Source organism: Dermacentor andersoni, chromosome 1, assembly GCF_023375885.2.
Source record: "Dermacentor andersoni chromosome 1, qqDerAnde1_hic_scaffold, whole genome shotgun sequence".
NCBI lineage: Eukaryota > Metazoa > Arthropoda > Arachnida > Ixodida > Ixodidae > Dermacentor > Dermacentor andersoni.
Genome location: NC_092814.1, coordinates 392,343,521 through 392,365,159, shown reverse-complemented (window position 1 = coordinate 392,365,159; position 21,639 = coordinate 392,343,521). Strand labels below are relative to the sequence as shown.

Here is a 21,639-nt window from a genome sequence, read left to right as displayed (position 1 = left end):
ATAAAACATGCTCCATCGTTTCCCTAGCTTTACCGCAGGAAGCACATGCTTCTTCTTCTTTCTTATATCTCTATTTATAAGTGCATGTTCTAAGGCATCCTGATCTCACTTCGAAAAGTAATGAGCTTCCCTTTGAGTTAGCATAAATTGTTTCTTTCCTGATTTCATTTCTTACTCTTAAGTAGTTACTCATAGCAGGTTTCTTTTCCACTAATGCCACCCACAGATTATTCCAGCCTCTCCGACTTTTCGCTTGACATTCTTTGTTGCCATGTTGCTCACCGTACAGGTCGCATACTTGCTAGTAAGCTTCCTAATTCTTTTCCTCCACTGTGAATCAATATTGTCCTGTACAAATACCTGAAAGCTCTCCCAGCCCATTAACTTTCTTCCATATTCCTGTGGCTCTTCATAATATAATTTACTGCGAGCTTCTCTCACTTCAAAGCTTGTCCTGCCCATATCACCCTGCACAGCTTCATTTGTAGTCTTCCCGTGAGCGCCCAATGCGAGGCGACCCACTGAACTTTGATTGCCATCAAGTCCTGATTGTACCGCTGATTTCAAGCAAACCACACTTCCAAAGGTAAATCCTCGAACCATTACACTTTTCTACATACACTCTTAAACAATATTACACCCTTTGGGTCGTATCTTGCCACACAACAATAATGGTCGTATGTCTTGTCCGCATTTTCTTTCTTTAACGCTGAGAGCCCAGTACTTCCAAGTCATGAACGGCATGCGCGTGTGACAGAGCATTATCGACAGGAAAGCAGCGAGCGCAGCATCTTCAAGAAAGGAAATGCAAGCAGGACGGATCATGATTATGGTTGTGCGGCAAGATACAACCCAAAGAGTGTACAGTGCTCACGGAATGAAACGCGTCAATTTAGGGCTAAGTAGTGCGCATACTTTCGTTTCAACCGGCTGCAGTTCGTGTCACATCGACGTAATTTTGGCACGAACGCGTACACCAGAGTCCTCGTCACGTTTGGTGACCAAATTCCTAGCGACATGACATGGTGCTCTCGCGTACTTTGCACATATGTAGGGCTCTACTAAATGCTCCGTGTCCTATTTCATTCCGTGAGCACTGTACATCTGTTTAAGAGTGCACCCCGGAGCACCTCGTACCTATTGTATCCGTATAACGCTCCGTGTTTCATTATGACCGCATTTCTCTTCCCCTTTACTGTTACTGTTTTTTCCTGTGTTTCCATATATCTATTGCCTTCATTTATCCATATACCAAGGTATTTATATTCTTGTCCACGAGGTATTTCCTGGCCCTTTGTTGTCACTGTCTGTTCACTGTTTTCAGACCAAACTTATCGCCTTCCTGTCCACAAATATTAGCCAGACATTGCATATCACTTTGCTTGTTAGTTAGCAGCACAATATCCTCCGCATAAAACAGATCTGGAAGCTGCAGCTCTACTACTGTACATGCCTTTCTGTACAAAAGATTAAACCCGATATTACTTCCTTCTAACACCCTCTCCATCCTAACCATGTACATCGTAAACAGCAGTGGGGAAAACGGGCACCCCTGCCTCAGTGCCTTCTTGATATCAACTTTTTCCTCACGCCTCATCCCTTCCCATTCAATGCAAACAATATTTTCGAGGTAAAATTCTCTCAAAAGCTGTATACAATCGTCGCCCAAGCTTTCCCCTTCCAGCATATCCCACAAAATGCTGAGGTCTATGTTGTCATACGCTCCTGCAATATCTAAAAAGGCCACATATAAAGGTCTCCTTTCAACTCTGGATATTTCAATACACTAAGTAAGGACAAATAAGGTATCACCCACATGCCTACCTATTCTGAAGCGTTCACTTTCACCTTTTATCTTTATCATCTCATCATATCATCATCATCATCATCTTTATTATCATCTTTATTTTATCTTTTCACCAACGTTCACTTTCACCTTTTATCTTTCCTTGCACCAGTATTTAAACTATAGATTTTTTCTCCCGGTATATTGGAATACACATACCAATTCCAATATACATTGGAATATGAACCTGGCAACGTTTAACGCTAGAACGTTATCTAATGAGGCGAGTCTAACAGTGCTATTGGAGGAATTAGAGGGCAGTAAATGGGATATAATAGGGCTTAGTGAAGTTAGGAGGCCAAAAGAAGCATATACAGTGCTAAAAAGCGGGCAGGTCCTGTGCTACCGGGGCTTAGCAGAGAGACGAGAATTAGGAGTCGGATTCCTGATTAATAAGAACATAGCAGGTAACATACAGGAATTCTATAGCATTAACGAGAGGGTGGCAGGTCTTGTTGTGAAACTTAATAAGAGGTACAAAATGAAGGTTACACAGGTCCCTACACAGGTTACACACGCCCCTACATCCAGTCATGATGACCAGGAAGTCGAAAGCTTCTATGAAGACGTGGAATCGGCGATGGGTCAAGTCAAAACAAAATACAGTATACTGATGGGCGACTCCAATGCCAAGGTAGGCAAGAAGCAGGCTGGAGACAAGGCAGTGGGGGAATATGGCATAGGCACTAGGAATAGCAGGGGAGAGTTATTAGTAGAGTTTGCGGAACAGAATAGTATGCGGATAATGAACACCTTCTTCCGCAAGCGAGATAGCCGAAAGTGAACGTGGAGGAGCCCGAACGGCGAGACTAGAAATGAAATAGACTTCATACTCTGCGCTAACCCTGGCATCATAGAAGATGTGGACGTGCTCAGCAAGGTGCGCTGCAGTGACCATACGATGGTAAGAACTCGAATTAGCCTACACCTGAGGAGGGAACGGAAGCAACTGGTACATAAGAAGTTGATCAATGAGTTAGCGGTAAGAGGGAAAATAGAGGAATTCCAGATCAAGCTACAGAACAGGTATTCGGCTTTGACTCAGGAAGAGGACCTTAGTGTTGAAGCTATGAACGACAATCTTGTGGGCATCATTAAGGAGTGTGCAACAGAAGTCGGTGGTAACTCCGTTAGACAGGATACCAGAAAGCTATCGCAGGAGACGAAAGATCTGATCAAGAAACGCCAATGTATGAAAGCCTCTAACCCTACAGCTAGAACAGAACTGGCAGAACTTTCGAAGTTAATCAACAAGCGTAAGACAGCTGACATAAGGAAGTATAATATGGATAGAATTGAACATGCTCTCAGGAACGGAGAAAGCCTAAAATCAGTGAAGAAGAAACTAGGAATTGGCAAGAATCACAAGTATGCGCTAAGAGACAAAGCCGGCAATATTGTTACGTAGGAAGACGCAGACGAAAAGCTATGTACAAATATATTTACAAGGAAAATACGCTGCGCTTGGCCAAGAGGCAACTGCCCGCGCTAGCTTCTAATCGTCGTCGTCGTCTTCACACTGCTGGCCTTTCGTGATCGCGCATATTGTGCCGTAGCACTACCCCCGGCTGCAAAAGCGCCGTCCCGGAGCGACTAAAGATCGGACTCGGAAGCAGTGTAGTAGGCCTTGAGCCTACTGACGTGTACGACATCACTAGATGCCACAGGAGAGGACGAGGTTGAGGCCACAGGAGCAATTTCGTAAGTCACAGGCGTCACCTGGCGCAGCACGCGGTAGGGCCCTGTGTATCGCGAGAGGAGCTTCTCTGAAAGTCCGACGTGACGAGAGGGCGACCACAGGAGCACGAGCGCACCAGGTGAAAACTGTACGTCACGATGGCGGGCGTTGTACTGACACTGCTGAGTGGTCTGTGAGGCCGTCAGTCGAGCACGGGCAAGCTGGCGTGCATGGTCAGCGAGGGCGATGGCGTCGCGCGCATACTCGCTTGTTGAGACCGCAGCAGGAGGAAGTGCCGTGTCTAGGGGCAAGGTAGGTTCGCGACCGTACAGTAGATAAAAGGGAGAAAATCCGGCGGTTTCGTGCCGGGAAGAATTGTACGCAAATGTTACGTAAGGAAGGGCAATGTCCCAGTCGTGGTGGTCCTTGGAAACGTACTTGGCCAGCATATCGGTAAGAGTACGGTTTAACCGCTCTGTCAGGCCATTGGTTTGAGGATGGTATGAAGTAGTCAGTTTGTGTTGAATGGAGCAGGAACGCACAATGTCAGCGATAACTTTCGAGAGGAAGTTTCGACCACGGTCAGTAAGCAGCTGTCGCGGGGCGCCATGAAGCAAGATAATGTCACGCAAGAGAAAGTCCGCGACGTCAGTGGCGCAGCTGGTAGGGAGAGCCCGAGTGATAGCGTATCGGGTGGCGTAATCAGTCGCGACGGCTACCCATTTGTTCCCAGAAGATGACGTGGGAAAGGGACCGAGCAGGTCTAATCCAACACGAAAGAACGGTTCCACAGGGACGGTGATCGGCTGGAGATGACCGGCAGGTAGCACCTGAGGTGTCTTCCGACGCTGGCAGGGATCACAGGCAGCAACATAGCGTCGAACGGAGCGAGCGAGACCAGGCCAATAGAAGCGGCGGCGGACGCGGTCGTACGTGCGGGTTACCCCAAGATGTCCTGAAGTGGGTGCGTCATGCATCTCAAAGAGCACAGTCTGTCGTAGCTGTTTTGGCACGACAAGAAGAAGGTCAGAGCCGTCAGGGAGGAAGTTCCTTCGATACAGAATGCCACCCTGGAGGACATATCGGCGAACGGATGCGTCGGTAGGTGTAAAGCGCAGACGCTCGATAAGTGCTCGCAGCGATAGGTCTCGGTACTGCTCATCGGCGATGTTACCGAAGGCAGAGACAGAGAAAATGCCGTTGGCGCTACTACTGTCGGCGTCGTCAGGCTCGTCGACCGGGTAGCGAGACAGGCAGTCAGCGTCCTTGTGTAGTCGGCCAGATTTATAGGTGACAGTATACGAATATTCTTGGAGGCGTAAGGCCCAGCGACCAAGTCTTCCTGTAGGATCTTTCAGTGAGCATAACCAGCAAAGCGCGTGATGGTCTGTGACAACGGAAAAGGATCGGCCATATAAGTATGGGCGGAATTTCGCAACCGCCCAAACTAGGGCCAGACACTCACGCTCAGTGATGGAATAGTTGCGCTCCGCGGGTGAGAGGAGCCTGCTGGCGTAAGCGATAACACGGTCGTGGCCACGCTGGCGTTGTGCCAGTACTGCTCCAATTCCGTGACCGCTGGCATCAGTACGGACTTCGGTAGGCGCAGAAGGATCGAAATGGGCCAAAACGGGAGGCGTTGTGAGAATGTCGATTAGATGAGAGAATGCAGAGGCCTCGTTATCGCCCCACTGGAAAGGAGCGTCTTTTTTCAAAAGGTCGGTTAGTGGTCGTGCTATGGCGGCGAAATTTCTCACGAAACGGCGGAAGTACGAACAAAGGCCGATGAAGCTGCGCACATCCTTGACACGCTTCGGAACAGGGAAGTGCGTAACAGCATGGATCTTGCCTGGGTCCGGTTGCACTCCGTTCGCGTCAACGAGATGTCCAAGGACGGTAATCTGGCGACGGCCGAATTGGCACTTCGATGCGTTGAGTTGCAGACCGGCTCGCCGAAAAACGTCCAGGACTGCTGAGAGGCGCTCGAGGTGCGTAGCGAACGTTGGGGAGAATACGATAACGTCGTCCAAGTAGCACAGGCACGTGGACCATTTGAAACCGTGAAGAAGGGAGTCCATCATGCGTTCAAAAGTGGCAGGGGCGTTACATAGACCGAACGGCATCACTTTGAATTGATAAAGACCGTCGGGTGTGACAAAAGCAGTCTTCTCGCGGTCGAGATCGTCCATGGCAATCTGCCAGTAGCCGGAGCGAAGGTCAATAGAAGAGAAATAGCGAGCACCGTGGAGGCAGTCAAGGGCGTCATCAATCCGAGGTAGGGGATACACGTCCTTTTTGGTAACCCTGTTAAGGTGCCGATAATCCACGCAAAAGCGCCATGAGCCATCCTTCTTTTTGACCAGTACTACAGGTGACGCCCATGGACTATATGATGGTTCAATAATGTTCTTGGCAAGCATTTTGCGAACTTCTGCGTGAATAACTTGACGCTCAGCTGGTGACACTCGATACGGGCGGCGATGAATAGGAGGGGCATCGCCGGTATTAATGCGATGTTTGACAGCTGTAGTTTGGGCTAAAGGACGATCGTTAAAGTCAAAAATATCGTGGTAGGAAAACAGAACGCGGTAGAGTTCACGAGCGTGCTCGGAGGGCAAGTCGGGGGCAATCATTTTCCGTAAGTCAGCGATGGTACAATTTGCCGACTGCGATGGTAGAGGAGTACCGGATGAAGTGTCGTCTACTGCAATGGATGCTACTGAGTGATCCTCGAATGAACAAAGCTGGGCCAAAGACATCCCACGTGGCAGCACTTGTGTCGTCAAGCCAAAGTTGACCACTGGCAGGCAGACGCAATTCGCCGTAATAGATAAAACTGTATGGGGTACTGTGATCCCATGTGTAAGGAGGACGTCTTGCATAGGAGCCGCGATGTAGTGACCGTCGGGGACTGGTGGGGATGACACTAGGTCAACGTAGGTCAGTGCCGAAGGTGGCAAGCGAACGAAGTCGGCGGAACTGAGGCGACTGGGGTGTGGTTCAGCAGGATCCAGAACAGGCAGGTCAAGGCGGAGAGTACTGGCGGAACAATCGATGAGAGCAGAATGTGCGGAAAGGAAGTCTAAACCGAGGATGATGTCGTGGGGACAGTGGGCGATGACTGTGAATAGCACGATTGTTGAGCGATCGGCGAAGGAGACGCGGGCGGTACACATACCAATTACGGGGGCTGTTCCGCCATCGGCGACACGGACAACAGGCGTCGTGGCGGGCGTGATAATTTTCTTGAGCCGGTTACGAAGGTCAGCGCTCATTACGGACAAATGCGCCCCAGTGTCTATGAGAGCAGACACAGAAACACCGTCGACTTGCACGTCAAGAAGGTTCAGATGAGTGGGCAAAGTCAGTAGAGGATTTGGCGGCGTAGGGAGCAATGCAGCGTCACCTCGAGGCGCTGCATCGTCTAGTTTTCCGGCTGGGAGCGGCGTCCGAAGGGAGTCGGCGAATAGGAGCGACGGGGCTGGGGAGAGCGAGATTGTCGTCGTTGGGGCGAAGGCGAACGAGAATAGGGGCGGTTCGTTGCAGGAGAATCAGTGGCGGCATTATCGGAGCGTGCGGCATAGGGACGAGAAGGGCCACCTGAGGGGCGAGAGTAGGCAGTATAAGTAGGCCGGCTCGGGGAACTCCAGCGACTACGACAGTGCCGAGAAATGTGCCCGATTCGATGGCAGTGGAAACAAATAGGCTTGTCGTCAGCAGTGCGCCATTCAGATGGGTTGCGGAAACGTGGTGGGTAAGAAGATGCGGGACGGGGCGAAATCGAAGAAGCCGGGCGGGTATTAGGGCGATGGGCCGAGCAGATGGTGTGAAGACCCATGTTTTCAAACTCCTGGCGGACAACTGCCTGGATCAGTGAGACCGTGACTGCAGATGTGTTGGTGGGACTGGAGTCGAAGGCAGCCGGATAGGCGGCCTCGATCTCACGCCGGACGATCCTGGTAACATCGGCAGTGTTGTTGGGACGAGGAGCGTCGGCACAGGAAGATGTCGCTGGGGTGTTGGGCAGACGGGCAAACTGCTGGTCAATACGTCGGCTTTTGGCGAGTTCCAGGCGGCGGCACTCTCTTATAACAGCATCCACCGTCGCTACGTTGTTGCAGACGAGCAAGTTGAAGGCGTCATCGGCAATGCCTTTGAGGATGTGGGAAACCTTGTCTGACTCAGTCATGTGGGTGTCAACTTTGCGGCACAGAGCCAAGACGTCCTGAATGTACGTGACATAGGGCTCTGTTGACGTCTGCACACGGCCGGAAAGCGCCTTCTGCGCGGCAAGTTGTTGACCGTAGGGGTTGCCGAACAAGTCTCGAAGCTGTGTCTTAAGTGAATCCCAACTGGTGAGCTCATCTTCGTGCGTGCGATACCAAACTCGAGGTGTGCCACAGAGGTAAAAGACTACGTTGGCGAGCATAATAGTAGGGTCCCACCGGTTATTGCGGCTGACGTGTTCATACAGGCTGATCCAGTCATCGACGTCTTGCCCATCTTGGCCCGAGAATACGCCAGGATCACGGGGAGCGGGGAGAGTGATGTAGGTCGTCGAAGTGGCAGCAGGTGTCGGAGCCGGCGGAGTCGGGTTGTCGTCGCCGGGAGCCATGAAGGAGAGCTCGACGTACCGTCCACTGCGAAGCTCCGTGACGAGGTACAGGGAACGTCCACCTCCACCAGATATGTTACGTAGGAAGACGCAGACGAAAAGCTATGTACAAATATATTTACAAGGAAAATACGCTGCGCTTGGCCAAGAGGCAACAGCCCGCGCTAGCTTCTAATCGTCGTCGTCGTCTTCACACTGCTGGCCTTTCGTGATCGCGCATATTGTGCCGTAGCAATATCATTACTAATATGGATGAGATAGTTCAAGTGGCTGAGGAGTTCTACAGAGATTTATACAGTACCAGTGGCACCCACGACGATATAAAAGAGAGAATAGTCAAGAGGAATTCGAAATCCCACAGGTAACACCGGAAGAAGTAAAGAAAGCCTTGGAAGCTATGAAAAGAGGGAAAGCAGCTGGGTAGGATCAGGTAACAGCAGATTTGTTGAAGGATGGTGGGCAGATTGTTCTAGAGAAACTGGCCACCCTGTATACGCAATGCCTCAGGACTTCGAGGGTACTGGAATCTTGGAAAAACGCTAACATAATCCTAATCCATAAGAAAGGGGACGCCAAAGACTTGAAAAATTATAGACCGATCAGTTTACTGTCCGTTGCCTACAAAGTATTTACTAAGGTAATTGCAAATAGAATCAGGAACACCTTAGACTTCGGTCAACCAAAGGACCAGGCAGGATTCCGTAAAGACTACTCAACAATACACCATATTCACACTATCAATCAGGTGATAGAAAAATGTGTGCAATATAACCAACCCTTATATATAGCTTTCATTGATTACAAAAAAGCGTTTGATTCGGTCGAAACCTCAGCAGTCATTGAGGCATTGCGGAATCAGGGTGTAGACGAGCCGTATGTAAAAATACTGAAAGATATCGATAGCGGCTCCACAGCCACCATAGTCCTCCATAAAGAAAGCAACAAAATCCCAATAAAGAAAGGCATCAGGCAGGGAGATACAATCTCTCCGATGCTATTCACAGCGTGTTTACAGGAGGTATTCAGAGACCTGGATTGGGAAGAATTGGGGATAAGAGTTAATGGAGAACACCTTAGTAACTTGCAATTCGCTGATGATATTGCCTATCACACTCAGGGGACCAATTGCAATGCATGCTCACTGACCTGGAGAGGCGAAGCAGAAGAGTGGGTTTAAAAATTAATCTGAAGAAAACTAAAGTAATGTTTAACAGTCTCAAAAGAGAACAGCAGTTTACGATAGGTAGCGAGGCACTGGAAGTGGTAACGGAATACATCTACTTAGGGCAGGCAGTGACCGCGGATCCGGATCATGAGACTGAAATAATCAGAAGAATAAGAATGGGCTGGGGTGCGTTTGGCAGGCATTCCCAGATCATGAGCAGCAGGTTGCCATTGTGCCTCAAGAGAAAAGTGTGTAACAGCTGTGTCTTACCAGTACTCACCTACGAGGCAGAAACCTGGAGGCTTACAAAAAGAGTTCTACTTAACTTGAGGACGACGCAACAGGCTATGGAAACAAGAATTATGGGTGTAACATTAAGGGATAAGAAAAGAGTAGATTGGGTGAGGGAACAAACGCGACTTAATGATATCTTAGATGAAATAAAGAAAAATAAATGGGCATGGGAAGGACATGTAACGAGGAGGGAAGATAACCGATGGTCATTAAGGGATACCGGCTGGATTGCAAGAGAAGGGAAGCGTAGCAGGGGGGCAGCAGAAAGTTAGATGGGCGGATGAGATTAAGAAGTTTGCAGGGACAACATGGCCACATTTAGCACATGACCAGGGTAGTTGGAGAAGTATGGGAGAGGCCTTTGCCCTGCAGTGGGCACAGCCAGACTGATGATGATGATGTTCTATATAGAGTGGACATAATTATAGCTCAGAATTGGTTTTGCAGAACTAGGTTCATACTGCCAGCAAGGATATATGGTGTTTACCAAAGGTTAAACAAATGTCAAAGTACTGAAGTTGCTTACTTTTTTGGAACCTTGAACCTCGTGAAACCTCGTAAAACCTCGTAAAACCTCGTAAAATATTAGAGGAAAGCTCTCCGAGGTGACGCTCTAGCTGTCTGTAATAAATCCCAGAACAATGTCCCTGATAATATGTCCACTTATCAGGAATCCTGATGCCACCACCAGATTCCTGCTAGTCATTCAAAAATCTGTCACCAAGTCCTAAGTAGCTTTGTCCTTCACTGGGTAAGGAATGTTTTGGGGCTAAATATAGATGCAATAGTATTCTATAAGTTTGGGGAAGAAGATGTTGCAGACAGCACTACTGTCAGGGTTCCTACTTAAGTGAATACGCATAGAGAGGCATCGATTCCACATGTGCAACATGCACCCAAAAATGATTAAATAAAGTGTTAGTTGGTAATTTCCAAGTCGGTTATTGAGTATTTCACATCTTCTTATGTTTGCTACTCAGTAATGCTGTACTCAAAACAAGACTATCTAGAGAGCACCATCAAGAACAAATTTTGCTCCTTGAAGCAGGTGGTACTATGGACCATAACAATGTACAGTGCCTTCAAAAATAAACGAATTTAATCGAGGACACTACGTAAGATACACATATGTGGCTTGAACAGTTCGTTTATACGTTTTCGTGGTTACACTGTGCATGACAAATTACACCCAGGATGTGTGCAATGGAAATTTACTAGGTGTTCTGTTTTTTTTTTTTTTTTTCAATTTCGCATTTAGGGTTTGAAAATCACAGAAGCTTTGGCAAGTTTGTAAGAGATGATGAAATAACTGTAAAGGGGTGAAGAACGAGGACAGACAAATGGAACAGATAGGATGAGCACTGACTTCAAACTGAAATTCATTATGAAAAAGCGAAAAAAAGGAAAACCACCATTAGTTTAGCGCACATGTACTCACCTTGGGTTTACAATCGCATTGAAAACTCGACAGTTGCATCCTCAGGCAAGTTCACTGTTTTTCTACAATCTCGTATTACAAAATAAATTCCAAATTTTTGTACGCTGGAGCAGTAATTTCAACACATAGCCTAGTCCTCAACTTTTACAGCAGCAAAACTGTTTATAGCTCCACTGCTATAACAGTATCTCCAACGACCATGCCTCTCTCTTGAGATGCCTTAAAAGACTAGCGTTTTAGAATAACTTGCTTAAGTAAATGCAAAAGTTAACAAGTATGCCAATGAATTGTAGTAAATTGTATCCTTATCCATATAAATTTATATGAGCAGTTCTGCAAAGGAGCCCTTTGAAGGCAAAATACCACTTCTAGAGCTCAGCTCTTCGGCATCCTTTCCTGCGGCAAGCGTAGGCAGCCGCAACGTCGGTGGCGTAACAGAGCAAACAAGCACAGTGAAAGATAGAAGAGAGAACGCACAGTGGGAGACGAAAGGTGCGAGTCATGAATGGCGGCAACCAATGAGAGCAGCCCCTTCAGTGACGTGCACATGGGAAACTGGTGTCCTGCGGACCACCCGACTTCTCGATGCACACTTGTATTTGGTCTCAGTCGGACCGCTCGTTTTATACTACGATCTCCTTACGTCAGCTCTCGCTTGTGCTTGTTTAGTTTGCGATTGTTTTGTAATCTGATTTATACACAACGCGAATTGTGCAGTACTTCCTGGAAGCCACGCGGCCCCAGCGATTACCCTGAACTAGACGAGTCATGCATAAAAGCCTATGCACTTGAATTGAATTTTATTCTCCTTGAACAAATACGCAAGGAAGGAGTAGCCACAAAAAGCTACTGAGATTAGTAGCTTGACGAGGTGGCTGCCCTTTTACACAGCAGCAGCAGTTATTAAACCATTTTCATACAAATGACTGCTTTTACACATATGTACGGACAATGATTGCACAAGGGAACATAAGCATTTTGCAAAATACGAAGGAAAGCTTCACATTAATGAGCAAATACAAAATAGATAAATAAATGCATCATAGTTCACACGAACTGATCTCGCATTGCTTTTTGGACAACTGCGACACATCTACAGATTTGTTGGAAATATTACTGAGCAGAGCTGGAAGAGTAAAAGCGATTGATTTTTTTGCATAGTTGTCTTGAGGAGTAGGCATGTGCCAAATATTGTGGTGATGCATAGTGTATATGGCAATATTTTCTCTTAATTCTGAAATCTCGCTGTAAAAAGAGTTGTTATTTTTTGTGGCCGAACAGTATGTCTGGAGTAAACGATAATTATAAAAATCATGGACATTTATAACCTTAAATTGTTTAAGCAGTTGCATGTGAAAATCATATGGGACATTTGCAATTATTCTCATAAACTTCTTTTGAATTAGGAACAGTCGGTTTAGATTCGTTTTTGTTGTTGTGCCCCATACTAGGTGGGCATAGGATAACTGAGAAAGGGCTAACAAGTTATATAGTAGTAGTTTTATACGTTGAGGAATGATATGTCTACATTTGTTTAGCATACTGCAGTTTTGCGCAATTTTTTATGAGTTTCGCAGATATGGTCATCCCAAGTTAAAGTACTTGAAAAATATACGCCCAGCACTTTCACGCATTCTGCTATTTCCATCACATTGCGACCAAGTGTAACCAACGGCAAGTTTACAACTCTATTTTTTGGTCTGAAGAGTATTGCGTTTGTTGTTGCAGTATTAATAAGTAAGGAACTGCACTTTGTCCATGCTAGTAACAGCAGCATTGTTTCATCAGATATCTTTTGTATATCGCCAGTTGTTTTACCGGTGATTAATAATGTAGTGTCATCAGCATAGCAAATTGATGTTTTATGTGGATTTAAGGTAAAGGAGTGTAAGTCGTTAACATAAACAAAATAAAAGTGGCCCCAATATGCTGCCCTGAGGTACTCCCATCTTCATGGATTTAATATCTGAAGATGTTCCTACTGATACGTACTGCTTATGTTGCCTTAAGTAAGAAGCTAGGAGGTCGTACGCAATGCCGTGTACACCGTATGACTGCAGTTTATTAAGTAGTATTACATGCTGTAATGAATCGAAGGCTTTCGATAAATTTACATATACTGCCACTGTCAAATTACAGTCTGAAAAGTTTCTTTAAGATTATTTCCTTTTGCTTTAGCAGAGAGGTTTCCGTCGAACAATGCTGCCGAAATCCATGCTGAAAATTGCGTAGTAATGATTGCTTAGAAAAATAGACAATCTTATATACAAGAGCTTTTCTATCGCTTTGGAAAAAACGGGTCAAATAGATATGGGTACATAGTTCTTCTATACATTTCTGTCACCGCCCTTAAAAATTAAAGTTACTTTTGCAATCTGCGTGTTTTTTGGAAATGCACCAGTGGAGAGGATAAGATTAAAAATGTGCGTTAAGGGACGCGCTATCTCATGCACTACATACTTTAGTGGTCCTAATTGCAGGTTGTCTATGTCACAAATGCGACTGTTTCTCCATTGATCAGATTTTTGATGATCACCGACTTTGCTACATGTATCTCTCAATTTCTTTGCCTCAATATATCGCGAAATGAAAACATGTATAGAGCTGCACTCAAATTTCGCATTAGGAAGTATGGTAATTGTCGGTGAATTAAAACATTTTTGCAGAAATTTCCTCCAAGGTACAGTTTCCATGGCGGAATTAGCTTGTAACTCACTGTATTTCATTTAATATACTGAAGCGTCATACTGATACAAGAGCTTGATACTGAGGCTAAGGATCCAGTTACAGGCATTCAAATTAAGTTAGTTCACACCAACAACACAGGATATTTGGAGGCATGGACAAAATGCCTATAGAGCTCAACCGGGTGTCCATGCCCTCTACACAGCATAAGGTGCGGGATAGCTAAGCAGGTTGCATATTTCACCACATATTAAACAATGGCATAGAAACAGATGACAACACCACAAAGTATACAGAACTGTACAAGTTTTAGGAGGTAAAGAAGCGTAACTTAGCCATGGAATAAATAATACATAGATATGTAGGGCAATGAGGCAGTAATACATATTGAAGATGAAATTGAAATTTTACATAAACATGGGTGACATGAAAAAAACAAAGTCAATCCAGGATCTGAAAACTCTTTAAATTTAACCAGCATGCAGATTCTTGCAGGCCACTCACCAAAGAATGCCACAATGGCCCATCCAATAAGGAAGAAGACAAACAGGAAGAGGCAGATGATGTCAGTGCAGCTCCTGAAATGCCAGGACAACATTCTGTGCTAACATTCTCTACAGAATTTTTTTACTTAGGTCATTCAATGTTCATGTACCAAACACTTTTTGACCACGACTGTCGAATCGTTAAAAACGATCCATGGCTCTTTGCTTAAGACATGGCAGTAATCTCCTTTGGATATCTTTTGCCAATTTTGAGGTGGTGGATAACACACATTATTTAAGCATTACACTGAAATCAGGTAAACAAAAATTTCTTACGGGAAGCTTTATCTAGGCAGCTGTCATCTAAATACATGGGAATGTAGAAAATGTTTTTGCTCGGCAACCACTGCACTGATTTTGACGAGCTTTGTTGCATTTAAAAGTAAAAACCTAGTGACTGTAACAAGCAGTTCAGTAATGTAGAAATTTGGGCAAGTTCGTCATCATCCTAACATACGGGTGAAACTGAACAGGACACAGCTGAGAGAACAGAAGGAACAGGATATGAATGCATTCAAATGCTTCTTCATACAAAGATGAAAAAAAATATATATATATATATATATATATCATATGGATCCTGAAAAAAAATATGAAAAAATATGTAATTCATCGCAGAAACATTCTTTTTCAATTTATAAGCTCATTTATTCAATTTTAATGTATACGTTTCTCTCTCTAGCCAATCGTATTTCTTTTTAGATGTCTTTTAACATGTACTTAAGGATACAGATTCACTCCATCTGCTCCTTATTTTTGTGGACTGGAACATGATCGAAGTTTATTGTTTAGAAAACGCATTCACTTTTGCCTCACAGGAAGGGCCTAGGCCACGCCTACGTTGCCAGCCATGGGGTGTGGCCATGTTCTCTGCGAGGTCAAAATAACGACATGCTCGTGTGAATAATTTTGAAACCAAGGACGTTATCTGCTAGGAGTAGAATGTGACGCCAGGTGTTCCGGTCGAGCGCTCACGTGCTCGCTACAAGATCAGCTTCGCATGGCATATCTGCTGGATTGGCTGGACCCAAATGATGGCTGCGGCTACAGAATCACGTGTTCGGATGCAATTCGTAGTCTAATTCGAGAAAATGGTACTTGCAAAGGGAACTTCAGTTCTTGCATTGGTGTTGCTCGAGAAGGAAGCAGAGCAGTTGGAGGTGCAAAATATGTTTGAAGAGATGGCAGAAAGCGAATTCTAGCATCACATTAGTTTCTCAAAACGGATGATGATGTTGATGTAATGCAGCCACACCCTTTGCATTGGGCAGGCATGTCAATTGCATGCCCTAGCTATGAAAATATAATAATACAAAATACAAAAAAGAACTAAATAAGAAAGCGAGCACACACAAGCTGCAAGTAAAGGGGCGGAGCGATGAAGGGCCACAGTAGTGTACGCAACTATTAGCAATTGAGTGTTGCTCTTCAACACTCAAGGCGCCACTTGGTCAGCGTTGAAGCACTGGTGTTGACCGTCTCATTCGTGTCCACAAAACCCTATGCGACTTCTAGGCTTTGTTCGCCATTACAGGGCCGCCTAGTTTGTTTCAGTTCCATACCACATGTTCAATAGTTTCGTCTGCAGTTTTGCATGCGCGACACAACACACTGGTCACAGCACTGTCCTGCATTTTCATTCACAGAAGCGTCCAAAGGGCTCCCGCCCTCGCCTCAAACAGCAGTGCACTCCCCAAGCTGTTATCACACAATGTTGCATTTGTGTTGATGGTATAGGGCAAGTGGCTGACTCATCATCTTGTCGTCGTCGCCACCTGCGTCCTTTCTCTTCAGTCACCCGTAGGCCCGTTAATCTCTCTGCATGAAGTGCAAGCACCCACAAAACGTCAGCTTACTGGGCGCCTTCTCCCGCGCTTCGAAGCTCAACCACCCTAGGTACCCTTTTGTTCGGCACTTTCCCATGGCAGCCGAGGGCAACACATCCTACCTACCCTTGCCGCCGCTCAAGCCATTCACAGGTGGTGGCGGACAGAGAAACAAAAGCAGTGGCAAATGATAGGCTGTGTACGTGCATGAGTTTTCATAACTCTCACACCATGACGTACTGATTAACCCTTTACTGAACAATTTTTGTTTCCTCGTAATATTATTCATGGAGTTGCAAGGAAGCATAACAGTAGCTGCACTCCCATGGAAACTAACTTTAGCGCATTTCTGCAGTTTGAATTTGCAGAAAAAGGGTACATTGCATATTTGCAACAACATGCAAATGAAGTTAAAGGTGAAAGATAGACTTAGTGCGATTCATACTCAGATGTTTATATGCACATGATAATCATTGGTGCACTCATGTTTTAGTGTAGAACAAAAAGAAGCAATTGTTCTTGCTTGTGCAGCACAAGTGGTTCCCACCCTTCGAGCAGTACATCATGCAGATTCCCGTGCAGCCAGGAAACAATGCAGTGTTTTCGTGTTACATCAAAATTTAGAACATAGAAGCACAGGCGTAAGGGGTACACCCGTGATAGCGCGACACGGCAGCGTGCGGATGCATCACATCCAATCGAAAAAAAAATAAAAAATAAAAAAGGAGATTCGTCCAGGAAACATCTTGCACACATACTGAATCGAAACGGACTTGCACTCGGGATCGTCGTCACTCCCGGAAAGGTCGCTGTCTTCACTATCAGAAGGAATTGATCGGACATAACAGCATTTAGGAACCATTTCACTTCTCAGAAGATAGAAAGCGATATACACGCCGTTGCATTTGTGTAACATAGCAACGTTCTGTCGCCAGAAACAAACTATTCCAACAATTTTTTTTTTTTTTTTTTTACTCAACAGAGTCGGGAGAACCTGTAGCTTGGCATAAAATTTTTTTCCGCTTTGTCTTATGGATAAATACATTTACAATTGGCAAAACTTGCCTGTATTACCGCTCGCGGGCACGCGCAGTCTCCGCCATGTTTGTTTGGTAGATGTGAAGGATGAGCACAGATGGCAACACAAAGCGACGCGTTTTTCAGACGAATGTTGCGGGAATGCGACAACGTGTACAGGCAGCTCCAAATGGACTTTGCTTCTGTTCTTACCATGGTTCATCAGAATGTTGCATTTACGCAACATTCCGATGTTGCACCACACAACTACGACGCAAGATACATCGTGCCCTCAGTCCAGTGATATGAAGTTTTCCGTCGTGAATATGGTAGATATCTGATGCTGTGGACAGATGGACACCAAGGTATTTGTTCCCAGACTGGCTGATCAGCTGCTCTCCATCCAAGGCCACCAAGAAGTCACCTGTGGAGTCATCTGCGAGTTGGACTACCGCAGCCTCCTTGGCGCTGAAGCGAAGTGCCAGAATAGAGATCTCTGAATGGCAGATATCCAGTAAGGCTTGAAGGTCCCTTGTACACTCTGCCATCACCACTAGATCATCCACAAAACCCAAGGCCGGCAGTTTGCTGTTCACTTCTATCCCGGTGGTGGTGTACTTGAGGCGGAAGCCGGGGTAAGAGTTCAAAAGCTTCCTCTCAACGCTGGAGACACAAGTGATGTACTGCAGTGGTGACAGTGGGCAACCTTGACGAAGACAGTTGACCACTGTGACAGGTTCCAACCCAACAGCACCAAAGTGCACAGTGACGGTGTTCCCTGTATCATCATCAGCAGCAGCAGCCTGATTACACCCACTGCAGGGCGAAGGCCTCTCCCATACTTCTCCAACTACCCTGGTCATGTGCTAATTGTGGCCATGTTGTCCCTGCAAACTTCTTAATCTCATCTGCCCACCTAACTTTCTGCTGCCTCCTGCTATGCTTCCCTTCTCTTGGAATCCAGTCCATAACCCTTAATGACCATTGGTTATCTTCTCTCTTCATTACATGCCTTGCCCATGCCCATTTTTTTTTTCTTGATTTCAACTGACATCTTAGTTCAATACAAATGGACTACTGACAGCAACGCCTCCGGCAGACCCAATGCAGCAAGGCAATCAAAAAGAGGTGCATGTGGTACATTGTTGTATGCCCTTTCGACATCAAGGAAACAGCATAGCAGAGACCGTCCCTCACACCTAGCAATTTCCACACACTGAGTGAGGATAAAGATATCTTCCAGTCGGCAACCCAAACGAAAGTCGTTCTGCAATTCTGTTAGCACACACTTAGCCTCTGCCCCGGCACCGATGCACTCCTTTGGCACTTTGGCAAAGAAGCGGTAGAGAACGCTTGTGACTGATCGGTCGGTAGCCTTGGAGAGATTCTGTCTTGCCTCTGTTACGATTGACGTTTAAGCACCATACTAAATCAGCGTAATCAAAACTGATAGTCAGCTCTCGCGTAACCCCGGGTGAGCTCTTGCTTGGATGAGAGCTGACCTGTGGTGGGCTTGGCAATCCCTCGGAGCAAAGGATGCTTCACCGGCAGGCATGCAGCTGTCACGGGTCACATTCAGCTGTCACCGTCTGCTTGCTCACCTCCCAGCATAGCTCCGTCAACCCACAACTGCATGTGAGTAGAGGGATTGCAGGCAGTGAGTTGCCATAGTCCCTATTTTCAACGTTCTGCGCACCAAGGGCGCCATACATGAGGGTCGCATGCTGAGCACGGTGCCCCTTGAGATCTGCGATTGGCTGGCCAGTTACTGCAATCTTCAGCCGTATATGTGACCCCTCGAGATCTCTCCTGTCGAGTGACCTCACATATCGCTAAAACTTATAGGCTGCCGGCCTGCCCTCCTCTCATAATGCCTGCATGATCTGCAGATGATGTCGGGCGATCTGGGATTGCACCAAAAGCTTGCACATTTTGTTTGAGATGCAGGTATTATGCTCACGTCACGGCATAGGCGCCTGAATCCATAATTTTGATGCCTTTGCGGTGCTCCCAATTATCCTCACGTCTTGCCTGCCATGCCTCCTCAAACTCAACATTCCACCATGGGTTTCTTATGGTGGGCAAGCTGGCAGAACAGGCCGGGCTGTCCTTGTGCCTGAACCATCCTGCTCCACTGCTGTGTGAGCATCCAACGCCGGTGTGTTCAGGTGCAGCCAAGCCTTCAGAACGTTGACCCTGTGGTGGGCAGACATCCGACCCAGCGGTTACATGAGTGGCTCGTCGTGTGTTGGCCCTCCGCCCCGGCCTACATACCATTCCGAAGCTGCCATTGGCTTCCAGCATCATTGCTGTGCGTCCTCTCCAGATCATTTGTGTTTACTTTGCCGACACGACACTATTCCTACAGCTCAATTTCAGTGACCTTTCCAAAATACATGGCTTCGGCGGGTGTATGTGACTTCTTCAATCTGTGCATGCATATTTTCTGCTGCTTTTCATATTCGTGAGCATTTCAATTGACGTTAGCACCATGAATTCCGACGGATATTCTGTTCGACGTTATTCATTAACGCAGTTTGTTTTCTTTCTAGGCATGATCTATAATGTGTTGCTGAAAGGGATGCCAAGGATGGTGCCGAGGAGGTGCAAGGAGAGCATGAACATACAATTTAACTGCTTAATTAAAGTTACTTTTGATGTTGTGGAGACTAGCTATGTTTAATCCCGTTCTCACACTGCCACTCGATTGCAATTATGTACAATCTGAATCTGCTCACTCGCAACCATATAGACTGCCGTCTGTGCCCTCACGCTCTGCAAGCTAAACAAACTCAATCCTGATTGCTGAACAAGTAGGAGTGCTCATGTTCAATCGTGTTGAAAAAGTTAATCCAGATAGGCTTCAAGATATTGAAAGTGCCCGTGTTCTCAAGAGCACATGGCTAGGCTCCAGCAGTGAAAACAAACGTGCTTATAGTTATTTCAGAAACAGATTTTGCATCTGTGGCAAAAACAATAGGCATCTTATTTTGTAATCGTAAGCAGCAAATATAGACTAAATGAACAAAGTGCATGGGGCAAAAATCTAAACAAAATCAACTGTGCGCATACGTGCGTGTCAGTGGATGTGAGCGTTTTGCCTGCTTGTTTTCAAGAGTGGCCGATCGCAGTGCCGCCGCTACTGGCGATGCTGCCGGAGTCGCGTGGAGAGTGCCACCAGCTGCACTGGCCCTTCTAGTACACTGCAACCAAAGCAGTTAAAACCACCGAAGAGTACGCATTTGGGCTGGTTGGTTCATGATTACGAGCAGTAAAACAGCGCTAAACAACAGGGCGAGGAGAGGGACAGACAACAACGCTGTTGCCTGTGTCCCTCTCCTCGTCCTGTTGTTTGGTGCTGTTTTACTGCTCGCAGTTGAAACCATTATGTTGATGAAGTGCATGACATTTAGTTTCTGGTAGGATACTTTAAAGGAACGCTAAAGACAAACACTAAATTACTTTACTGATAACATACTTTTGAAGACGCAATTTTTGTTGTTTCCGTGGTACGAGATTGATTACTTCGGGGAAAAAATGAAGGCAAAACTTCAATGCCAAAACCATATCGCTTGTGCATAAGTGCGATGTCGCAGATTTCAAAATATATTTTCGAATATGGTGCCGCTGAGGTGTGTAAATGTTTTGAAAACTTGCAAAGTTCACCCTTTTTACTCTTTCTGAGTGCAGGTAGTGCATCCTTACCCGTAAAAAAATGAACTAGGCCCGTCAAAATGGGTGAAATCAAAAGTGAGCTGGTGCGGGCATTTCAAGGCTGCCCATCTTGGAATCTTTTCTGGCTTACCAAACCTACACCTACGGAAACAGTGGCTTTTCGGTATTGCAGAATGGTCATTCACGAACACCGATAAAGCTATTTTTGTCCTCACCTGAACCTGTATTTCGTACTCTGTGTGTAGTGTGGATGACAAAAACTAGCACCAAAGAACTAATGTCCTCTGAAAACAGATTGTGTTTCTGCTGTACTTGGCTACAACATAAGAATGCACAAGATGTTCTCATCCATATCCCCTTAAAAGTGCGGGGGTGAAACTTTTCTGTTCCACATTTTTTTAATGCATTTTATAGGTAGGTAACTGCAGAATCTATAATTATGGAATGAAACCTCAATCTCTTAAGAGTAACACAAATATTTAATTACAGCTCTTTCTAAACGACCTATTCAAATGCACGTCAACTGCATCTGAATATTGTCAAATAAATAAATCAGATCAAAATGAAGCATGGTTTTGGACATGAAAAAGAACACTGAACCAGTAAAAAACGAAATAGGCTCGTCAAAATTCGTGAAGTCAAAAGCATAGGTGGTAGTAATATTGTGTCACAAACAACTTAAGTGCCTCCCAAAGTGTCAAGAGCTGTCAAGTTGACCCTTCGAATTCTATGAATGCCTGCAAATAGTGGCGTAAGAATGCTGCCTGCATACACTCTTAAAAGAGTTGCGCCCTTTGAGGTGTATATTCATCCCACAACGATAATTGTCATCTGCCTTGCTTGCATTTCCTTTCT

The 21,639-nt window shown here is 45.8% G+C and overlaps 1 protein-coding gene across 4 annotated transcripts in view; it reads right to left on the bottom strand.

Annotated features, from left to right (window-relative positions):
* Ctl2 (Choline transporter-like 2) overlaps positions 1-21,639 on the bottom strand; it is a 448,555-nt gene that overhangs the window by 279,580 nt on the left and 147,336 nt on the right. For all 4 annotated transcript variants that reach the window (XM_050168532.3, XM_050168529.3, XM_050168530.3 and 1 more), the window contains exon 3: positions 14,226-14,299. In XM_050168532.3, the coding sequence (XP_050024489.1) occupies positions 14,226-14,299 (74 nt within the window). The remainder of the gene's footprint in view (positions 1-14,225; positions 14,300-21,639) is intronic.